This window comes from Eucyclogobius newberryi, unplaced genomic scaffold, assembly GCF_026437365.1.
Source record: "Eucyclogobius newberryi isolate DKJ021-1_F unplaced genomic scaffold, fEucNew1.0.hap1 SCAF_2, whole genome shotgun sequence".
In the NCBI taxonomy this organism is placed as follows: domain Eukaryota; kingdom Metazoa; phylum Chordata; class Actinopteri; order Gobiiformes; family Gobiidae; genus Eucyclogobius; species Eucyclogobius newberryi.
In genome coordinates this window covers 7,534,179-7,554,071 of record NW_027315834.1, presented here as the reverse complement: position 1 = coordinate 7,554,071, position 19,893 = coordinate 7,534,179, and the positions used below count along the sequence as shown (strand labels likewise).

General features: G+C 39.3%; 1 protein-coding gene across 9 annotated transcripts in view; it reads right to left on the bottom strand.

Annotated features, from left to right (window-relative positions):
* LOC140366986 (ELKS/Rab6-interacting/CAST family member 1-like) overlaps positions 1-19,893 on the bottom strand; it is a 226,652-nt gene that overhangs the window by 22,214 nt on the left and 184,545 nt on the right. For 6 of the 9 annotated variants that reach the window (XM_072453252.1, XM_072453253.1, XM_072453254.1 and 3 more), the window contains 2 exons: positions 19,122-19,226; positions 11,522-11,707 (listed from right to left, as the gene is read on the bottom strand). In XM_072453252.1, coding sequence (XP_072309353.1) covers positions 11,522-11,707; positions 19,122-19,226 — 291 coding nt within the window. Of the gene's footprint in view, positions 1-11,521; positions 11,708-18,133; positions 18,206-19,121; positions 19,227-19,893 lie in introns of those variants that run through there. The other 3 variants (XM_072453259.1, XM_072453260.1, XM_072453261.1) reach the window with 1 other exon arrangement.

Genomic DNA, 19,893 nt, shown 5'->3' with positions numbered 1-19,893 from the left:
CTCACTACGTGCACGGAGAAAGCCGAGTGTGCGCTAAACAAACAAACTCGATTTGTCTTTACACCCCAAACCGGTCAGACCATTCTTGTCCCCATCACCAGCAGCTAAAAGAACCCATTAGGTGCGAGCCGGGACGGAGAGACGTTCAGGGCATCTAGTCATGTAGCACCAGCATGAAAAACTGCTACATCTCATTTACTTCAATATGACTTCTCAATATGACTTATTTTTGTATTTGTCGACTTCATTGAATTTTACTTTGATGAATGGATGTTTGGCTAACATGTAATCATTTGCATGTCAGGCTACACAAGACCATCCCATTACACGTTAGATAATGTAGAACCTCCTAAGACATGAGACGGACAGGAAGACTCAATGGCAAAAACAACTTCTTTATCACCTCTGTTTCCAATATATCAATATAACAATAATATGTTTTATCTGTTTTCATGTTTATACAGTACAGAAGCAGTGTGTCTAACTGCTGGGGGATCAATGTGAGCTGCGCCTGTTCCTGTTTCCACTGTCCCATAAGCATCACTCAAACTGTCTGTGGCTCTGTGCTCCGCCAAGACACTGTATCAGTGTTGTTTCAGCCCTGTGTCAGTCATCTGCAAACTCTATTGTTCTACTACTCTTATCTTGTTGTTTTGGTGAATATATACTGAACACTAGTTTCTATACAGTAGAAAATGTAGACATTATTGCAAGGATATATCCCAGGTTCATACAGTAAATTAAAATGTATATTTATTAAAGGTAAAAATAAATACTTATCAATACAGATAAATACTTATCTGGTGAAGGTACCACCTGCCTGTTTCTCCATATGGAGTTGCATTGTTCCACAGTATAGCATTAAATCTATCCATCTAGGAGGACTAAAGCAGGTCTTGAACTATCAAACCTTGTCTAGAATAGGTCTAAATTAGACCCATTAGACTACGGCCCTAAGGCCCAAAGTCACTGGGATCCAGTCACACACGACTCCTAACAGGAACAAGTGGTGGAAAATGAATGAATGAATACAACTAGGCCAACTTCAGGCTTTAACAGCACATAACTAGTCTAAACCGGGTTTAAAAAGCCCTTAAGAAGGATTTAACAGTTGGTTAAAATTATATTAAAAGTAAAGCCTACCACAAACAGAGCTAAGTTTGCTATTTAGCGCACTATGAACAAACGCAGCGGTCAATAGGCCAAATGCAGTATAATGCATGTTATTGATGTTCTCTGACCTGCAGGATCTATTTTTTCAACCCGCTTCACATCTATTAACAGTCACGTTCTCTGCATGTTAGGCTGTAAAATGTTACGCTGTAAAAATTATGTTTTTTATTGCAATCCAACGCATATTCACAGAGAACGGAGCAGAGAAATGAAGGAGCAACTAAACCAAAGGTGCACATGTCGCAGGACAAGACTAAGGTCCATGTCATAACAAGAGCCGTGGGACAACCTGCACATCACGCACAGCAGCCTGACCAACCCTGTCCTCGTTAATGAGCAGACTTCCAAACACACGGAGCACACGGTTCTTACGCATGTTACATTTCCTCCAAATCATTAATGAAGCTGATATTTACTGAGCATCACACGTTTGAGCTTTGACAGAGCAGTGTTTCAGATGAACCAGGGCTCTCTGGCCTGCTGTGACTTGTGATGCAGAGTGTTGCAGACGTGCCGCGGATACGATGTGTAGCGTCACGGAAAATATGCTCTGGCCGGAGATGGCCTGCGGGCCGCCTATTGGACCCCCCAGACCTGAGTCATGTCCTTGTATGAGTATCAAAGCAGTGTAGCAGGAATACCATGAGCTTAAACCATGTGCCAGCAATGATCTACAATACAGTATATTTTTTAATAACTTTAAAAAAAGATGATAGTATATTCTAATTTTGCATTATGTCCAAATAACTATTTTGATGTTATGATTTTTTTACTATTCCTCCCTCCTCTAATAGCTCTATGTTATCCACATGTAACATTCAAAATTATTTCTTATTTGTTTTGGCAAGACAAAAACGGATGTTGTCTTTTGTACTGGGCAAAACACATTTACATGAAATTTCCAAACACATTTTCTTTCCTAAGACATCCATTTGAAGCATGTAATTACGCTGTATTGACTTATATTTACTCGCAAATATGTTAGAATTAGCTTTCTTCTGTTTGAGTTGGAACATGAAGGATGTGAAACAGTCAATCACTGAAAACTGTTTTAGTTTGGAGCAGAACATTATGAGTGTTTAAAAAAGCTACGTAATGTCCAGCTCAGCCAACGCCATTTAATCCATTAAATACACCACTGTTCTATTGCCCTTCTGTGCCCAAAATATGTGCCAGTGTATGACCTGTGCAGTGTGTTCTTTCAATTTGGTGATAAATATAGAGGCATTCAAAGACATGGAGTTCTCATCAGTCGACACCTAAGGACAGGGAAGGACAGAGGTGAGAAGAGCAGCCAAAACTGTCCTGATAACTACACCTTCATTAGCCTTGATAAACATGAACAAAGACTTCATTAAAAATGAGGAAATGGTTTATAAAGTATTATTCAGGCTTAGTAACTACTTGATTATCGGGTTAGGAGTAAAGACATTAAAAAAGTAGTTAAAGGCGTAATGGACGATTTTTTGGCGCCAAATCTCTCATTTCCTCGTGGCGTGGATAGCCGAGTAGTTCATTCACATGTCAATCATAGGATGCACCTACTGCACAGCTGCAGCCTCGTTGGCTCATCCCCAGGATAGCAGCATGTTTCCCTGTGTCTAAGCGCATGGATCTATTATAATAGAGTTCCCTCAGTGTACAGGACAAAATTAAGACAGAGAAAGACAGTTCAAGCTGGCTCAGAAGAGACGGAAATCTACGGAGACGAGAGATGCGATGCGATCCGTTGTGCTACTAAACAAATGTGTTTGATGCAAATTCATGCAGTTGGCCAGATTCTTTCTGTTGGAGAGCTAAGAAAGACTTCTAGCCCAGTGAGAGAGAAGAAACAGAATGCAATTGTGGAGATTTCTAAAAGGAACCCCTGATCTGTGCGCTCCAGATCATTCACGTTGCGTAATTTGAACATGGAAATTTGGTCTTTTGGTTATTTGATAATCTGAAAATTGCTTTCTTGCTCAGTTGTACAACTCTTAAAAGTACAATTCCTTCCAAATGGAGTCAGTCTAACATACTTGCTCACACCTGTGGGAGTAGCCTGCAGAGACAGACTTCCTGAATGCTCGTACGGCCAGGGCCTTCAGTGCTCATTAGAGATGTCGCTGAGCCATAGACAAGTGAGAGTTTATTATGAGGAGAATGGAGCAGAAAACAGCGTCTGAGTCAAACTTCACAGTTGGAACCTGGGGAATGGAAATATCCAGTCCAGCTGAGCGCCAAATCTACAGCATTACTGGGAACACCAGCTTCATTAAAGTTATGGAAGAGCAGAACAATAGGCCAATGTCCTTCAATTGGCATTTTTACAGACATTATGATAATTTGAGTATTTCAATATGTACAATTAACTTGATGAACATGGTAAGTAACATGGTAAGTAGTATTGAACCATAAACATAACAATAAGGTTAATTGTCTTAAATGTATGTGTTTTATGCTTTACTTAATGCAATTCCCATTCTTCCATCTTTGGATCCAAGAATATCTTAATGAGCTCCTAAAGTCCAAGATTTGAAAGACTTTTAAAAATGTATATATGGTGTAAAATCTGCAGTTCACACTACAAGTTACAAACTATGTGGCTGTAGAATAATGCATGTACACTCATTGTCGGAACTATCTTAAAATACTATTGAAGGTCATCCAATGGGAGTCATTTTTCTAAGGTCATATATTATTTTCCATTTCCTATTCCGGCCCGTCAAGAGTAGGAGAACAAGAGTAAAGAATTGCAATAAAAAAAGAAGTAGAAGGTTAATTTGTGCTAAATGTCCAACTGTAAGTTCACGTGCACCAACAAGGAGCTAGCGTGGGCCCAGTGTGAGGGTAGGCCAAATCTTTGTGGCCCTCACCTGCCCGATCAATGCCCGATCTAAGCTTAACACCACATGTGTGAAGTGAATGAATAAGGCAATGCAAAGTGACTGCCTGTCCAAAACTGCACAAATATAAATCAATGTATATAAATCTATCAATATAATACAAAATAAACAAAGTTAAAGTTCACATTGTAAAAATAGAGAGGAATCTTTCCATATCCGACACGGGCAGTTTGATTTCAGATTGACACTATATGACGGAATTATATTAGTTGGCCCAACAGCTGCAGTAACACGGAGTGGCCACTAATAAAATTGGCCTCTGGACAGAAAAATCACAAAGCCAGAAGGAGGGGTATAACTGAATAGACAACAAACTGTAAGTAAAATGTTCTGCTTCCAGCTTGTCTCATTGGAGATGTTTTTTTATCAGTTTGTATTACTCATCACACACTGTAAACCCTCCCGTGCCTTTGCCTCCATGTCTCTTTCCGTTGTTTCCACTTGAGCCACTGTGGCTCTCTCCTCCATCTTGTCCTCCACCACCCGATCTGACCCTCTCTCAGCTCCTCCAGACCAGGATCCAGTCTGTGCCAACTGTCTCCTGTGGTCAGTGTGTTTGAAGCACCTCCACTTGGCTGCGTTCAAATGCCTGGCACTCACTGAGGTCATTAGAATCAGTCTAAAATGGCACATTAAACTCGCACAGCCACACAGAGGAAGCCACAGTATTAATGAGAAGACTTGTTAACCTTATCCAAACTAACAGTGGTCTTCTGTGACGTGTCTGCAAACTAACCTTTTCACATCACATCCTCAAATGTGCCATAGATGTTATTTTGGGATTGAGATTGGTAGCTATAGGGATAAATATATCACAAAGGATTTTTAAAGGGCCTATATAATGCTAGTTTTTGATATATTTTATATTGTTGTTTCCTCATCAAAAAGCATATGAGGAGAAGTGTTTTCTATAATTCACAAATGTCCAAGACACAAATCCTGCATATTTAGTACTGTGCACTGTTCTTAAACTGAAAACACTCAAAACAGGTGGTAAAATAGGAAGTTTGGATAACTTCAGACTGGTAATTGGAACTTGGAAGGCACAACTATTGTTTTAGTCTTTGTTGAAAGTGGAGCAGAGCATTTTGTAGACTTAATAATGCAGGTTTACTCAAACATGTGTGAATCAAACAAAACAGAACTCTATGGGCTGTATTTTACCCCCTTAATGCTGGCGTGAAGAGGCTGGACTTGGCTGCTGGAGGCTGGAGTGGGAGTGCCAGTCCATCCATATATGGTGAAAGTGTTTGATCGAATGACGGATAACTGTGATAACTGTGGCATTCAAAAGCACCACCTGCATGAGAGATGTTTGCACTCATGGCCTCATGTACAGGCAATGAAAGAAGTGAGCAATAACATTGTTTGATTTTGCGTTTTTCAATTTGTTCCAAAAATTATTAAAATAAATAAATACAAAGATTGAAATGCAGCATCGGAGGGTGGCTTCTTTATTTAATTCACCTTTATTTGTTTTGCGCAATGCTGGGAGCTCGCTTTCACACCCGGGGTGCCGAACTAAACCAAGTCTGACCAAAAAGACGTTCTCTCTAAGCTGAGCACATGCAAGTCTGCATGGCCCAATCCAAATTGGAAATTATCATTTGTATTTATGCCCATGGAGGTTGTTTTATTATGATTATCTTGCACTAGTTTTGAAGTTTATTAGTTACAATTCTGAACATTCACAGAATGCACCAGACCACGCCCTCAGGTTTCTTTACTCCTTCTCATAGTTTGGTATAATCACAACTCTTTTTTTCCAATTCCACCCCCTGCGCTGTCAGCAATTGCACCGACGCAAGATGTGACGAAATGAGCTCCACAGCACCCAAGTTGACGCTAAGACCCGGGGGCAAAACACGGCCTCAGGTGTGTTTCTGATGAGGTAACATTCTATAATGACTAAAAGCTCATAGGAGTCAACGTTACATAATATATAATTATTAAGTAATTAATTTGTTTCCTGCAACACTGACAACTGTTGACAAATATGCAAAATACATCTTTATTATACTAATTGGATATTTATGAGTTTTTATTTATAATTTCAGTGCTCAAATTTCTTTCACTGCATCTATGCATCTTTTCCAAGCCTCTTTTGAAGCAAGATACTACTACTTGTTGCTTGTTATGGCTCGTTCCCAGGGTATCAGCATGTTCCCCTGGCTGCGTATGCGTGGTTGATATGCCGGTGTGTGATTTGCAAAGCTAGCAGTGAGTTCCTTCAGTGTAGCTCCACGCTTACAAAAATGGTGACAATAACGACAAAGAAAGACCGTGTTCGGGCTGGCTCAGAAGAAACAGAAATCTGCGGGGACGAGAGATGTGATGCGGTCGCGCTAATATACAAACGCATGTGTAGCAGTGGGGCTGTTGCGTGCTCATGCACGAGGTTTGATTGTAGGCCATCTCTCGGAAAGAACAGAAGGGTAGGGGTGATTGTGCGCATGCGCATTTTTAAAAAGGGGACTGACAGCTGATTTCTCAAATCTGCGAAAAATCCTCTATTCAAACTTTAATAAAGGCTAGAGTAAGGACTGAATATTTTGTACACATTAACATGCATAATAAGGCCCAAAGTCACTAGGATAGGCTCCAGTCACCCCCTAACAGGAACAAGCGGTAGAAAATGAATGAATGAATAACATGCACAAACATAAGCAGCAACTGAACCACCACACTGAACAATCTGAGAAGCAAGTGGTGATTAAAAAGTGTGTCCTGTTGTGAGTAAATTACACTTGAATAGAGTATATTTAAAGTACCGTATTTTCCGCACTATAAGGCACACGTAAAAGTCTTTAACGTCCTCAAAAGCCGTCCGTGCGCTTAATAGTCCGGTGCGCTTAATATATGGTTTATTTCTGGTTGTGCTTACTGACCGCGAAGGTATTTTGTGTGGTACACGGAAGATTTGTAAAGAAGATTTGGGACACGAGACGCCGATGCACATCTAGCTTTACAGTACTCCGGAACCAGAAGTCCCAACAACATGTATGCAAAGCATTCTGGGAACAGTAGTCTAAACAACATTTTCAGTCAGGCACAACGCAGACACCTACCGGTAAATAAAGGACCCCAAGAATCTTGGCCCAAGATGGCTCCTGCCGAGAGACCATTGGATCTGTTATATTATCGCAAGAAATCCGCTTACGGGCTAAATGATCAGTCAACTGTGGTCAGAGGCCCGAAGGCAGAAAGGCCGGAATCATCACTGAACTGCCACGTGGATCCGAGATGCGGGATCACACTGACCAAAGAGTTTTAGCACGGAGCACCATCAGCGCTTTGGCTGCTTTTACCATTTGCACTCCAGCAGACACTAAACCGGGACACAAGGGATTTAAAAAATCGGGGCTGTTCCAGGTAAATCAGGACGTCTGGTCATAGCTATGCGGGATGTACTTCGGCGGCATTTGAAGGATTTGAGGACGAGGAATGAACTGAAAAAGTGAGTGTATTGTGTTGTATTTTACGTGTTGCAACTGAATGAGGCTGGGAGTTGTAGTGGATATGCTAACGTGTCTTTTAGCGATATCAGACTGTGTTGTATTTTTACGTGTTGCAACTGAACGAGGCTGTGAGTTGTTGTGAATACGCTAACGTGTCTTTTAGCAGTAGCAGTGTTCTGTGTTTGTATTTTACGTGTTTACAAGTGATCTTGACTGAGAATTGATTTGGATATGCTAACGTGTCTGTTAGCGGTAGCAGAGTGTGTTTTAATGTTGAACAATGTTGATCTGAATGAGTTGAATGCATTTCATAAAGCTCAACTGACTCTGACTTATCCGTCTGTTTTGTTTATCTTATGCGCTTTATAGTCCGGTGCGCTTTATGTATGGACCAGTACACATGGTACACAAATAGCTGATGGTGCGCTTAACAATCCGGTGCGCCTTTTCGTGCGCAAAATACGATATATTTGTGGAGACACAGTGCCCTGCGGTGCCCTTAAAGGAGACATTTCCCAGAGAGAGGACGTACAAAAGGGCTTTCACACTTTACCGCAGCAGCTGACCACAGACTCTGTCCCACAGCTCAGAACGCAGGGCCAGTGGGAGGGTCCTGTTTCCATAGTTCAATCTATACCATACCATCTAACCATTATGTACAAGTGTAGTATTAATGTACTGTATTTAGGCTTTAAAGATCCACAGTGTAACTTTTCTGGTGGAGATCTGGATTTGTATGTACAAACTTTTTTTCTTACAGTCTGCACTTAAGAGCGGCGTGACAATTGGATTTCTCAACTAGAGGTGTAGATAAAATTGTTGATGTTCTGAAGATATGCAACATTTGAATATCTTGAATAGCTTTTTTGTAATTTCAATCATTCAAACAAGAGTATTAAGTAGTGTTGATACTAGTTTTAGTATTGATTATCTGATTTTGTATAGTTTTTACAATGCCAGTATAAAGTGACATTCATTTTTGTTATGTAATTTTACAGTCCGTTCATATTTGTGTTCACTGCCAAAAGAGCTTACATGCACATCTCATCTATTCAAAATGGCACAACGTCCATGTGCACAGCTGACAGGAACTACTATAAAACCGATCAATCTAGTGAAAGCACTAACAGAAACAGAGTGAGTTCAGATGTGGAGCACACAAAAAGAGCAGACACATCCATAAATGTGGACCTGTTTGAGCTAGAAAATGAAAATACCACCACATTATAATCCAATCCAATCCATTTTATTTATATAGCACGATTTACACAACCAGAGGGTTCCAAAGTGCTTCACAGCAAGGTAAAAGACTACAGAGGCATAAATAGGATAAAAGTAATAAAATAAGATATAAAAACAAAATCAAATAGAAAATTAAATCAAACAAACACACTAAAATCAATGGAATAAAAATAAATAAAATAAAGTAAATAAAAGGTGCTGCCCTCCCAACACATTTAAAACATACAATCAACACACTACATGGTGTTAAAAGCCAGAGAAAACAGATGGGTTTTAAGAAGCGATTTAAAAAGAGGCAGTGAGGAAGCTTTTCTTCGAGGAGTGGCAGTTTGTTCCACAGTTTTGGAGCTGCCACTGCAAAGGCTCGTTCACCTCTGAGCTTTAGCCTAGCTTGTGGCACTGTAAGAAGTAGCTGGTCAGCTGACCTGAGGGAACGGCTGGGAGTGTAGGGGTGTAGCAGCTCGGAGAGGTAAGGAGGGGCAAGACCATTTAAGGCTTTACATATGATAATATTATAATGAACGAACACATAATAAACTGGACTGGAAAGTTGAGAGACACTCCTTTGTTAGTTCATTGAGAACTTGCCTACACAAAAATAGTACAATGTAGTGTATTCTATTGCGTTGCATAGTGAGATTAAACAGCCACTGCACAAAAGGTACGTTTGCACGCAGGATCAGGATCACAGAGCGCTGTGTATCTTCATCTTAAAGTCACAAACCACTCTTTTGAAGACAGTGAGGTGACGATTCTAAGCAGGCGAAGAGATGGTTTGAAAGAGGTGAGTGAAGGAGGCCAAAAAGAGAATCCCTCTTTAAACAGGAATGGAGTTTTAAGGTTCAATTTACCAGTTGTGTACAGCATTTTGAAGCCATGGGGCAACAGGTACACATGTGTGATGAGGGAGCTGCAGTCAGCGAACGATAGGATTTATATGGCCCATTAGAGCAATGTTAGAGTTAGTTAGGCTTTTATCAGGAGGTTCCATATGGTGGACAGGGCTTACTCAGAGTAGTATAAGTATCTGAGTTCTAAGTATAGTGGCTACCTGCTCCTGTAGAGCCGCTGAGGGGCGAAGCTGGTTGGGTCCTGTAACGTTGTGTGACGCGCTTAAGAGTAATGAACAAAGATGCTGGATCTGTATTGCGTTTAAGGTGATGATTTAATGGTGCGAAGGTAACAGCGGTAACATAAGCGGGTGTGAACATAGAGGCCAGAATATTGCATTGATGTAGTGAATAGATTAAAAGAAAATCAAAAGGCAAAGCGAAGGCGGTCAACAAAAATTACGGCTACCCAGAACCAAAACTCTCCCTGCCCTGCCCCTGCAGGTGAATTCAATTTAACATCTCCACACACACCCATGACCACGTGAAACCCCACCCCTTCCCCGGAGGATCGCACAGTGCTCACAAACTGTCTCCTACACTAAGAGTAGATCCACCGATTGAGAATGACTCTTGGATGAAAGTTTTTCGCAAAAAAGTGTCCGGATTACAACTGAATCTTTGCAAAGTAATCTGACCCACACCGGATTACAGAATTCTCTCAAACATATTAGAATGTGCACTCTCAACTAAATCTTGATTTAAAAATTGCAAATCTAAACACAATATCAGAAAATGTACAGTTATTGTCCTACATTTTTTCAACTTCTTCCTTCCTCGCCTCTCTCACTTCTTCCACCTCCCTCCATCTCTTTCATCTTTTCTTCCTCCTCTCCCCTCTTATCATTATCTCTTCTTCCTTCTCTCTCATATCTCAGCACTCTCTTTCTCTTCCCCCTTTCTCTCTCCTTCCTCCTCTCTCCCAGATGACAACTTGTCAGACAGAAAAATAAATAGATGCTCCGTTTATGAACTGAACCGTCTGCTTTGCCAGGAGCTTTTACTCTCAGAACATCAGATGTGAAATGGAGCTGCAGCAGCCAGGCTCGTGTTGACAGGTGACCGGAGAGCAAGCCTTTTTAGTTGTGTCAAAAACTCCAGCACAGCCTCACAGTACAGTACTGTGTCATCAGATCAGGTGTATGTAGGGCTGCGTGATATGGAAAAAACATGACTCACTATTTTTACCCTTACAATGATCAATTTTATTTTTTGTTTTAGTATAATTTCTTCCTCCAAAGTCTGAACTGATCATTGGCATTTTGAAATGATTGGATCTGGATTTGATTATAATTGTATATAAAAGTATAATTGACTGCACAGCCTTAGTTTTAGGAATTCATTGACAAAATAAAACCTGATTCAACCCTGATTTACAATAGGTTTAGGCGTGGTTTATCAATTCTTTGTATAATCCTAATCCAGAGTACAATTCAGGCCTACTTGAATATATGTACTAGTACCAGTATTGGTATCACTTTGGTACCAGTATCGGTATCAGTATCAGAAATGAAAACGCAAGATCGACTTGAATGATGTATACATTTCTTCTTCTGTATTTATTTTTGCAAATGCACTTTTTGGACCTCCTGAGAGCCCAGCATAAGAATTCCAATACTTTCGAGTATTTCCAGACTTTCGAGTGTGCACAAATGGAAAATGCCTATCTTGAATTTTGAATAGATTTTGTTTGAGATTAGAACAGCCCAGGGTAGTGAAATACCATTCAAACATCCCTTATAGTGTTCCATTCACAAAATAGGCTCTATAATCAGTATACGCTTAGGGTTCTCAACAGTGAAACGCTAACATTTTGGACACATTTCTCTACACAAACAGCAGGGACAGGTGTAGTGAGCTGCGTGTTTCTCACCTGTTCGTGCGTCATGCTGTGGACTTGTGAGTGCCAGGAGGCGGAGTCAGAGCGGTGATAGGAGGGGGGCGGGCCAAAGTCCTGCAAGATGATTGGGTCTCGCTCTTGACACAGAGAGGTCAGGTGACTGATGTACAGCTTCAGTTTGCTGCGGTTTTGATTGAGATCCAGGAGAGTTGAGAGGATCTGAGGAACGACGGAGAGTTGATGATCAGTAAACAAACACACATTTTTGAACAAATAATCGAGATGAAAATGTGATTATGGTGGATGATTCTGTGTTGAAAGACGACAAAAGAGGATTTGATGGAGAAACTGGGATAAGATGTAGAACACAATGATGAGCAAAGGGGAGGCTCAATTTTAGCTCGACTAGTTTCTCTACAATGCTTTAGGTCTCATACAAAATACAAATGTTTAGCCAAAAAACAAGACTAAAATAAAAGCATGTTGTTTCATTTGTATCCCTATTTTGAGGGGGCCACAAAACTGCATGGAGAATGTTCCAAATAATAGTTTTAACTTGTAGTCATCTGGACTTCCGTGTTTCAAAACAGTTTCCAGATGACTACAATTGAATCCTTTTCTACAACGGGATCTTTAGGTCAGTACTTTTACTTTTGTACTTGATTACTTTCCACCACTTTAGCATGTGGTACAACAGGACTCCGGGAAGGGCCAATAAACTCACAAAACATACACTTGTAGAAATATAATCAGGAAATAAATGTCCAGTACATTATTTTATTTATTTATTTCAAATGATGATGAATGTTTCTGATTTTTGTCATTCAAATAGCTTACACCAAAATCTCAACTTTGAGATCTCTGAAGCATATTAACACATTCAGACATTAAAAGCATGAGTCCATTTAGATGTTGGTTTAAAACTCCTCGGCACTTTCTATGTGCTGGGAAAAATCGAGAAGATTCAGAAACCAGATGCACTTTTGACACTGAAGATTTAGGGGGTGTTCAGGGCAGGACCCCCCAGGAGAGGCACAGATAAGAACCATGTCCCAAGAGACGGGGCAGGGTTTAAGTGCAGGGGAAGCATGTGGAGGAGGCTGGAAGTGTGTGTGGGTAAAGTGTATAGAAACCCAGCGGGATCTGTCTGCACTGTGGGGCTTTTTGGTCATCGTCACTCAGCACAAACCCTCTCTAAGGCAGTTACTGACAGGCAGGACCTTCCCTTCAGTGCCAAAACATCCTTCATTTCTACACTTCCACATGGTCGCCTCTTGCTTCAAGTCTCCGCGAGAAGAACAGGCCAAGATGTACAGTAATGTATGGTAGTTTTAATAGGGTATTTTAACGATTCACCCATTTAAGCCGTGTATTGATATGTTTCGTTTACGTTTGCTACATCAATCAAATACTTTTCCTTGTATTGATGTTAACGTAAGTATGTATTATGAATACATTATTAGAAATACGCTCAAACAACATTGCTTTCTGTTCATGATGTTTGGTGTTGCGGAGCAGTTACATCAATTACATAGAAAGTGCCGAGGAGTTTTAAACCAACATCTAAATGGACTCATGCTTTTAATGTCTGAATGTGTTAATATGCTTCAGAGATCTCAAAGTTGAGATTTTGGTGTAAGCTATTTGAATGACAAAAATCAGAAACATTCATCATCATTTGAAATAAATAAATAAAATAATGTACTGGACATTTATTTCCTGATTATATTTCTACAAGTGTATGTTTTGTGAGTTTATTGGCCCTTCCCGGAGTCCTGTTGTAGATGAATGAATCCCAGTGGTGATATTATTTTACTACTGTGCATTTATGAGTCTATTATTGGACTCTGCTGACTAACTGTGCAATCAAACTGCTCTAAAGAGACACACAGAGCTGCAGCACATTCTCCATGGATACTTTCCATAAAAAAAAAAAAACGACACAAACATCTTAAACAGAGATCTTGTAGCTACTTATTGTACATAAATATAATCTTTAGGGATACACCAATATATCAGACCAGTATCAGTATTAGCTGAAATTCACATTATTGAGTAATATTGTTATCAACCAAAAGCAACGATATCAGTTAGCCGATATCACGGCTAGCATTTAGGTGGGCGCAGCGGAGCTCATTTCGTCACATCTTGCAGTCTGTGCAATTGATGACAGCGCAGGGGGTGGAATTCTAAACAAGAGTTGTGATTAAGCCATAATATGAGGTGGAGTGAAGCATCTTGCAATGGAATCAAAACTAGTGCACTGGAGTAAATTTGACATGGTTATTTTTTTCTCCCACTCATGTACAAAGTGCAGCGCCAATTCATACTTCAGAAGTAAGAGGTTTGTTTGGCAGGGCTGTCTGTTAACTAGGCTCCGATTGGCTAAACCATTGGTTGTCAAACTTACACATACACCTTCTTATTCCCAAACTGTTAATTCTGAATGTTTTTGGAGATGAGACAAGCCACAGCTCCATGCACGCGCTCACTCTTTTCCCCCCTCGCCCCCTCTCCCTCACATGTCGAAGCGAGGTTGAGGTGAGATCTTTGCATTAGCGTTAGTTATAGATTGGGGATGTTTATGAGTTTTATATTATTTTCCTCAAGCATAAATTACCAATATTAGACTGTGTGGGTTTTATATTTGAGGAGAGAGCGGTGCAGATGAGGGGACACTTCCCTCTGTCTCACCTGACACAGGACCCGCTGTGGACACTAGTAATGCGCGGGTTGTGTTTTGATCCGCAGGTCGGGTTGGGCTGGGACAAAAAAATTAATTGCAGGGCAGGTTGGGACAGGTTATAACAAGCTGGCCGCATCTCGTACGTCCGCACTGCGCCTGTATCATTGCATTTTGCTTTGTCTAAATTCAGTTCCTTGTTTGGCTCGTTTCTCTGTGAACATGTGACTGATTGTAATAAAATATGAAGCATTAACATACAGAGAACACGTCTGCGAAGTCCCCACTGTCTCTCTCCGCAATTTGAGCTGTCTGTGATAATAATCTCCATAGCAACAGCATGGAAACAGTTGCTGGGGATCACGGGGGGCGAGGTCTAGAGGAGTTTGGCTACGATGCCTCTGTTGAATGCCAAAGCTGAAACAAAAGCTGTTCTAGTTCTGGCAGCCCTAGGTAAACGAACAAACCTCTATGAAGTATGAATTGGCCTTTAAAGCTCTTTGTACTGTGTTGGACACCTGTTTCTGCGCTGTTACTGCGCAGTCTGGGCCAGACTGGACCGTGCAGACTTGCATGTGCTCAGCTTAGAGCGGAAAATAAAAAAAGTCCCCAAAAAATGTATTGACCTGTTAAAGCCTATAGTCTACCTATATCTAAACATAGTGCTAAATATATGACAGCCCTATCAAACATCTAACTTTTTTTATTTTTTTTTTTATAAATGAAGGATATTATGTGTTCTAGCTGGTTCTATACATTCTTAGATTTGATCTTTAGAAATAACTCATACAAAGGAATTTGTATACAGCAATATTTCTTTTTCAAAATATTCAAACGTTTTTTTTAATTAAAAAATAACTAAACAACGTATAGGAAATATCAGTCTAATATCGGTTATCGGCTCAAACTTTCCCATAACATTGATATTGTCCTAAAATTTCTATATTTGTGTATCACTAATATTCATGTTGCTATAACAGATAAGTTTACACTTAAATGTTGGCTTTATGACTTTATTTTGTTAACACTTTATAATAAGGTGTATATACAAAGCATTTAAAAATCTTAATTAATCCCTGACCCAAAAAAATAAAAAAATTAACTAAACGTTGAAGCAAACATCAACTAAACACCTGTCAACACATGTTTAATAATCCTTTACTAGGGTTAGGGTAAGTTCATGTTAATTATTGTTAATGATTAGTTAATTATTTGTGTCAATGAGTGTGTAATTGCTTTGTATTTGTCCATTTTTTTCATGATTTGTAAATTATTATTTAACATTTTTTTCTGGTCAAAAATGTGTTAATGATTAACAGACATTTAGAAAATGCCTTAAATACATGCCTTACCATATAAAAAAATGTTTTCACAACAAAAAGTTTCCCATGGGATTGTTTGTACAATACTAACTCTTGAAGCAGTACACTACTATGAAATATACACAAAAGTTCAATATGTTTTACATATTATTACGCAGCTGTAATTAACTTGATTTGAGGCAGTAATGCTCAAAATGAGTCTGGTGATGTTTTATGGACTTAAAAAAGGCAGATCTCAGAACTTGAGTTATAACGTAAAAACTGGGAAGTTTGAAATTGAGAGTTTTTGTGAGGTTCAGACAAGGAGCAGAGAAGACTAGCTTGTACAGAATGAATGAAACTTATGGAAAATAAGCTAAATATAACTACAGGTCTGTTTTTGATGAGGGAAAATGTTAGAACATGGTTCAAAGCATAAAAAAAATATTTCGCGTAATATGAGTGCTGGTCATCCATGTCATCAACATTGCCAGGAGATTGTCTTTTTTTGTGACAATACGAAAGATTGTGTGGCTGTGGCACAAGATCCTCTTCCACACAAACATTAAAAAATTATAAAATGCTGTACATTTATAGAGTATGTATCTAAAAGTATTGAGCTTAGACAGTAACATTGGAAGATGTGCATTTAATATTATGGCAAAAGAAAAATCTATAAGAAAAGTCAAATGTATAGAATTCTTATTCTTAAAGGCGCAATGGACGATTTTTCGGCGATTTGAGAACGCAGGCGGAAGTGTGCATGCGCACTCCCCCGTGCGGACTGATACAACACACACGTGCGTTTGTTTATTAGCGCGAAAGATCGCATCTCTCGTCTCCCGTAGATTTCCGTCTACTTCTGAGTCAGCTCGAACAGTCTTTCTTCGTCTTCATTTTGCCCCGTACACTGAGGGAACTATATTATGATAGATCAATGCGCTTAGACACGCGGAAATGTGGGACGAGCAGCACGGGGCTGCAGGTGAGCGGTAGGTGCGTTTTATGATTGATACGTGGCAGGACTAATCGGCAGTCCACGCCACGAGAAAATAAGACTCAGATTTGGGCCAAAAAAAATCGTCCATACAACCTTTAAGGTAATTTGTCAGTTTAAGTGGTATAATGTTTTTAGATAGGAAGGAACAAACAAGATTAAAAGGCTAATAAAAAAAAAGAACATAATTTGTATGCAGCCTCTTTAATGGTATCTCCTTTCCCAGCCTGTTTTATGTATGTTATGAATGCACTGAACATTTAATGACTTCTGGCTGTTAAACTCCTTATTTCTCTAACTTGGTCACTGTTCCAAATTGCACCCATTGGACTATGAAAACACAAATATCATAAAACCGGGACGTAAAGAGTGGGAGTGGAGGGCTCTCCTGTGGATGCTACTGCAGAAAGGGAAAACTGAAAGTAAAAAACAAACACTGTTTCTATGTAATGTTCTATGACGAGTGCATTCAACAGTCACGAGGAGCCAGACGAAGCGCTCTGCGGAGGGAATACTTTAAACTTCTATTTAGATAGACTTTCTGGGAAAAAAAAACAAAACATAATAAATCTTGTTATAATATAAATGATTTCATTTTTAAATCAATATTGTTTCAAATTAATAGCATGTAAAATAATTGTGCATGCAGGTTATAGTATATATTAAAGTATATAAACCAAACCATGTATTTGTTTTTTAGGATCATACAAAATAACTTTCAGTGGTGTTGCAAATCTTTTTCATATATAAAAATGTAATACTATAATGGACCAATACCACCATATCTTTGAAAACAATGGTGCAAAATATGATAATTAAATGCCTCATTTTCAAAAACATTCTCCAGTGGTTTCTAATGTAAAGGTTCATCTTTTGCCTGCATCACATCACTAAGGTTGCTACACTCATTTAAAGCCCCAACGTAAAACTTTTCAACACACAAAAAATAAATAATTCAAATGATAGCCTTTTTTCTATTTCATAAGTTTGGCTGTTTTAAATAACTACTTACTAGAATAGCTACCTGTTTATTTATTGTGAGCGAGCTTCCATCTGCACACACCTGATTTGTACTTGGCCTTCTCCTGCTTGTTCCATGGAAATGTTGTTCATTTGGCTGTAACATTCTACAGTAGCATACAACTTATCCAACTTCATGAAGGATGTTCCGAGGTATAGTTTAACTCTGCATTCCCATAAAATAATATCCAGAAAGTTACACAGTTTAGATTTAAGATAAAAAATGTTAATGTACTATTTGTTATGAATTTAGCAAGGTTAACAACGCTTCAAAACTTTTTTAATGTGGTATAAATCTAGTTTGGATTGGATTCTATAATGATACTACTGCTTTGGTGCAAGACATATTGTATCAAAATAATTCTCCAGTTTTAACAGCATAAGTTATAGGTAGTGAGCAAAAGTATTGGTTAGGTAGACAATTATTCTATTAAAAACACATCTAGCCAGTATGGCGAATATTAAAATACAGATATGTAAATAGAAAAGTGTGTACAAGATGACACAAAAGTGAAAATGAATGACAGCTGAGAGCCGGATCATGAGTGAAACTGAAGCCACATATGCATGAATGTACAATGAAGACACTGGGCAGGTTTGAGCACGTTCACAATGATTGGATCCAAATACATTTCGCTCACCATTCTGTACAAAAGTGGTTCGAGGGAGAAATAAAGGCATTTGATTGGCTATGCCCAAATGCCCTCCTCATCATCCTATTGGTTAGTTGAGCCCAGCCGCAGCGTTAGGTCAGGGAGAGTACAAAGTTAGTGAGGACAGAAAACTAGACAGGGTTAAGAAGCCTTGAAACGGCCAACATATAATCATTTATGTGATAGTGATGGACATTTTAGAACTCGTTTATAAAAGTTTGAACTGTAATACATTCTTTTACCAGGTTACACAGATATACTGAACAAACATACTAGCAGCAAATTAGATAAAAGATAAGCTTTGTGAACAAAACATATATGGCATAGAAGTTGTATGTGTGTTTTAATATGGCACAATGTTTTTTTTTTGCATGAGACATTATTTTAAAAGGCAAACAAAAGTCCCTCCAATGGTTTGGCTGGATGATCAAAAATATGGGTCAAAAGATGTAAAGTGCACATTCAATTGCAATGTAGGTTTCTCTGGTGATATTTTTTTCAATCTATAACTTATTAAAACGTTTTGTGAAAGTTACTCATGTTAACATTTTTCTCCAGATCCAACGGCAAAATCCTCTATAAGGCAGCTAGTGGCAACTTGGCTTAAAGTTTTTCATGCAACATTTTTACGTCTTAAACATGTGTAAAGCAGAACTAGTTAATTTTAAACAGTTTAAACATAATTAGTCACCGCAATGAGTTTACAAGCTCTTTCCACAATAAGCTAACACAACTTGGCCTACTAACCTTTCCTGCTTTGCTGAGAATAAAACACTCTATAAGATGATGCAAACAGCACACAGCAGTCTGATTCTGACCCTAAGATATATGTAGCAGGTGTTGTAAAGGAAAGGAAGGAGTTCCCATTAAAACATTCCTAAATGCCATCACCATTACTGAGGCGAGTCTGGCTGAGTCTGGCTGAGTCTGGCTGAGTCTGGCTGAGTCTGGCTGAGTCTGGCTGAGTTTGTGGTCTGACCTGGTCCGGGGAGGGCTTGTGGTTGGGCGGCTCTGGGTTTGGAGCAGCCAACTTCAGATGCTCGTCATCGTAGTTGTCGGCCATCAGCTTCATCCTGTTCTGAGTCTGTGAACAATACAAAAACAACACTTTAAAATAAGTGTCCGGTCCATATTATATACTTCAATATCAGTTTTGATTAACAAACATAAGAACATTTGCACAAAACTGTCATTGTTGCTCAATTGGTCCCCTCATCTGCCTGAAGAGTGGGTCCAGCTCGACTCAGACGGTCCCTCATCTGCTTGAAGAGTGGGTCCAGCTCCAGTCTTCTCGTGTCCGTCTGTGAGAGTCGGATCTCTCCTTCACTGGAACTCCTCCAGGTTTCTACGCTTTTTTCCCAAAGAGGTTTTTTTATAGTTTTTCCTGGCCGAGAAGGAGAGTCTAAGGACAGAGGACCCTGGGACATCGTCCCTCGCCACCACAGACATTGTCTGACTCCATCGCCACCACAGACATTGTTGATTCATTTCTCCCTGTGGCCCTCAGAGGCAACTGTTGTTGTGATTTTGGGCCTTACAAAAATAAATTGATTTGATTTGATTTGAATTCGATTTTATTGTAACACTTAAATAACTGCACACTATTAAGCCTTGACAAAGTATAGATACTTCAAAAATTAAAGTAAAGTATTCCTATTGTAAGCAGAGTTACAAACAGTTTGTTTATAGTTAGTGTCAGATTTATTACCAGCCTTTAGTTAAATATGAGCAAATTAATGCATTTTCTGTTG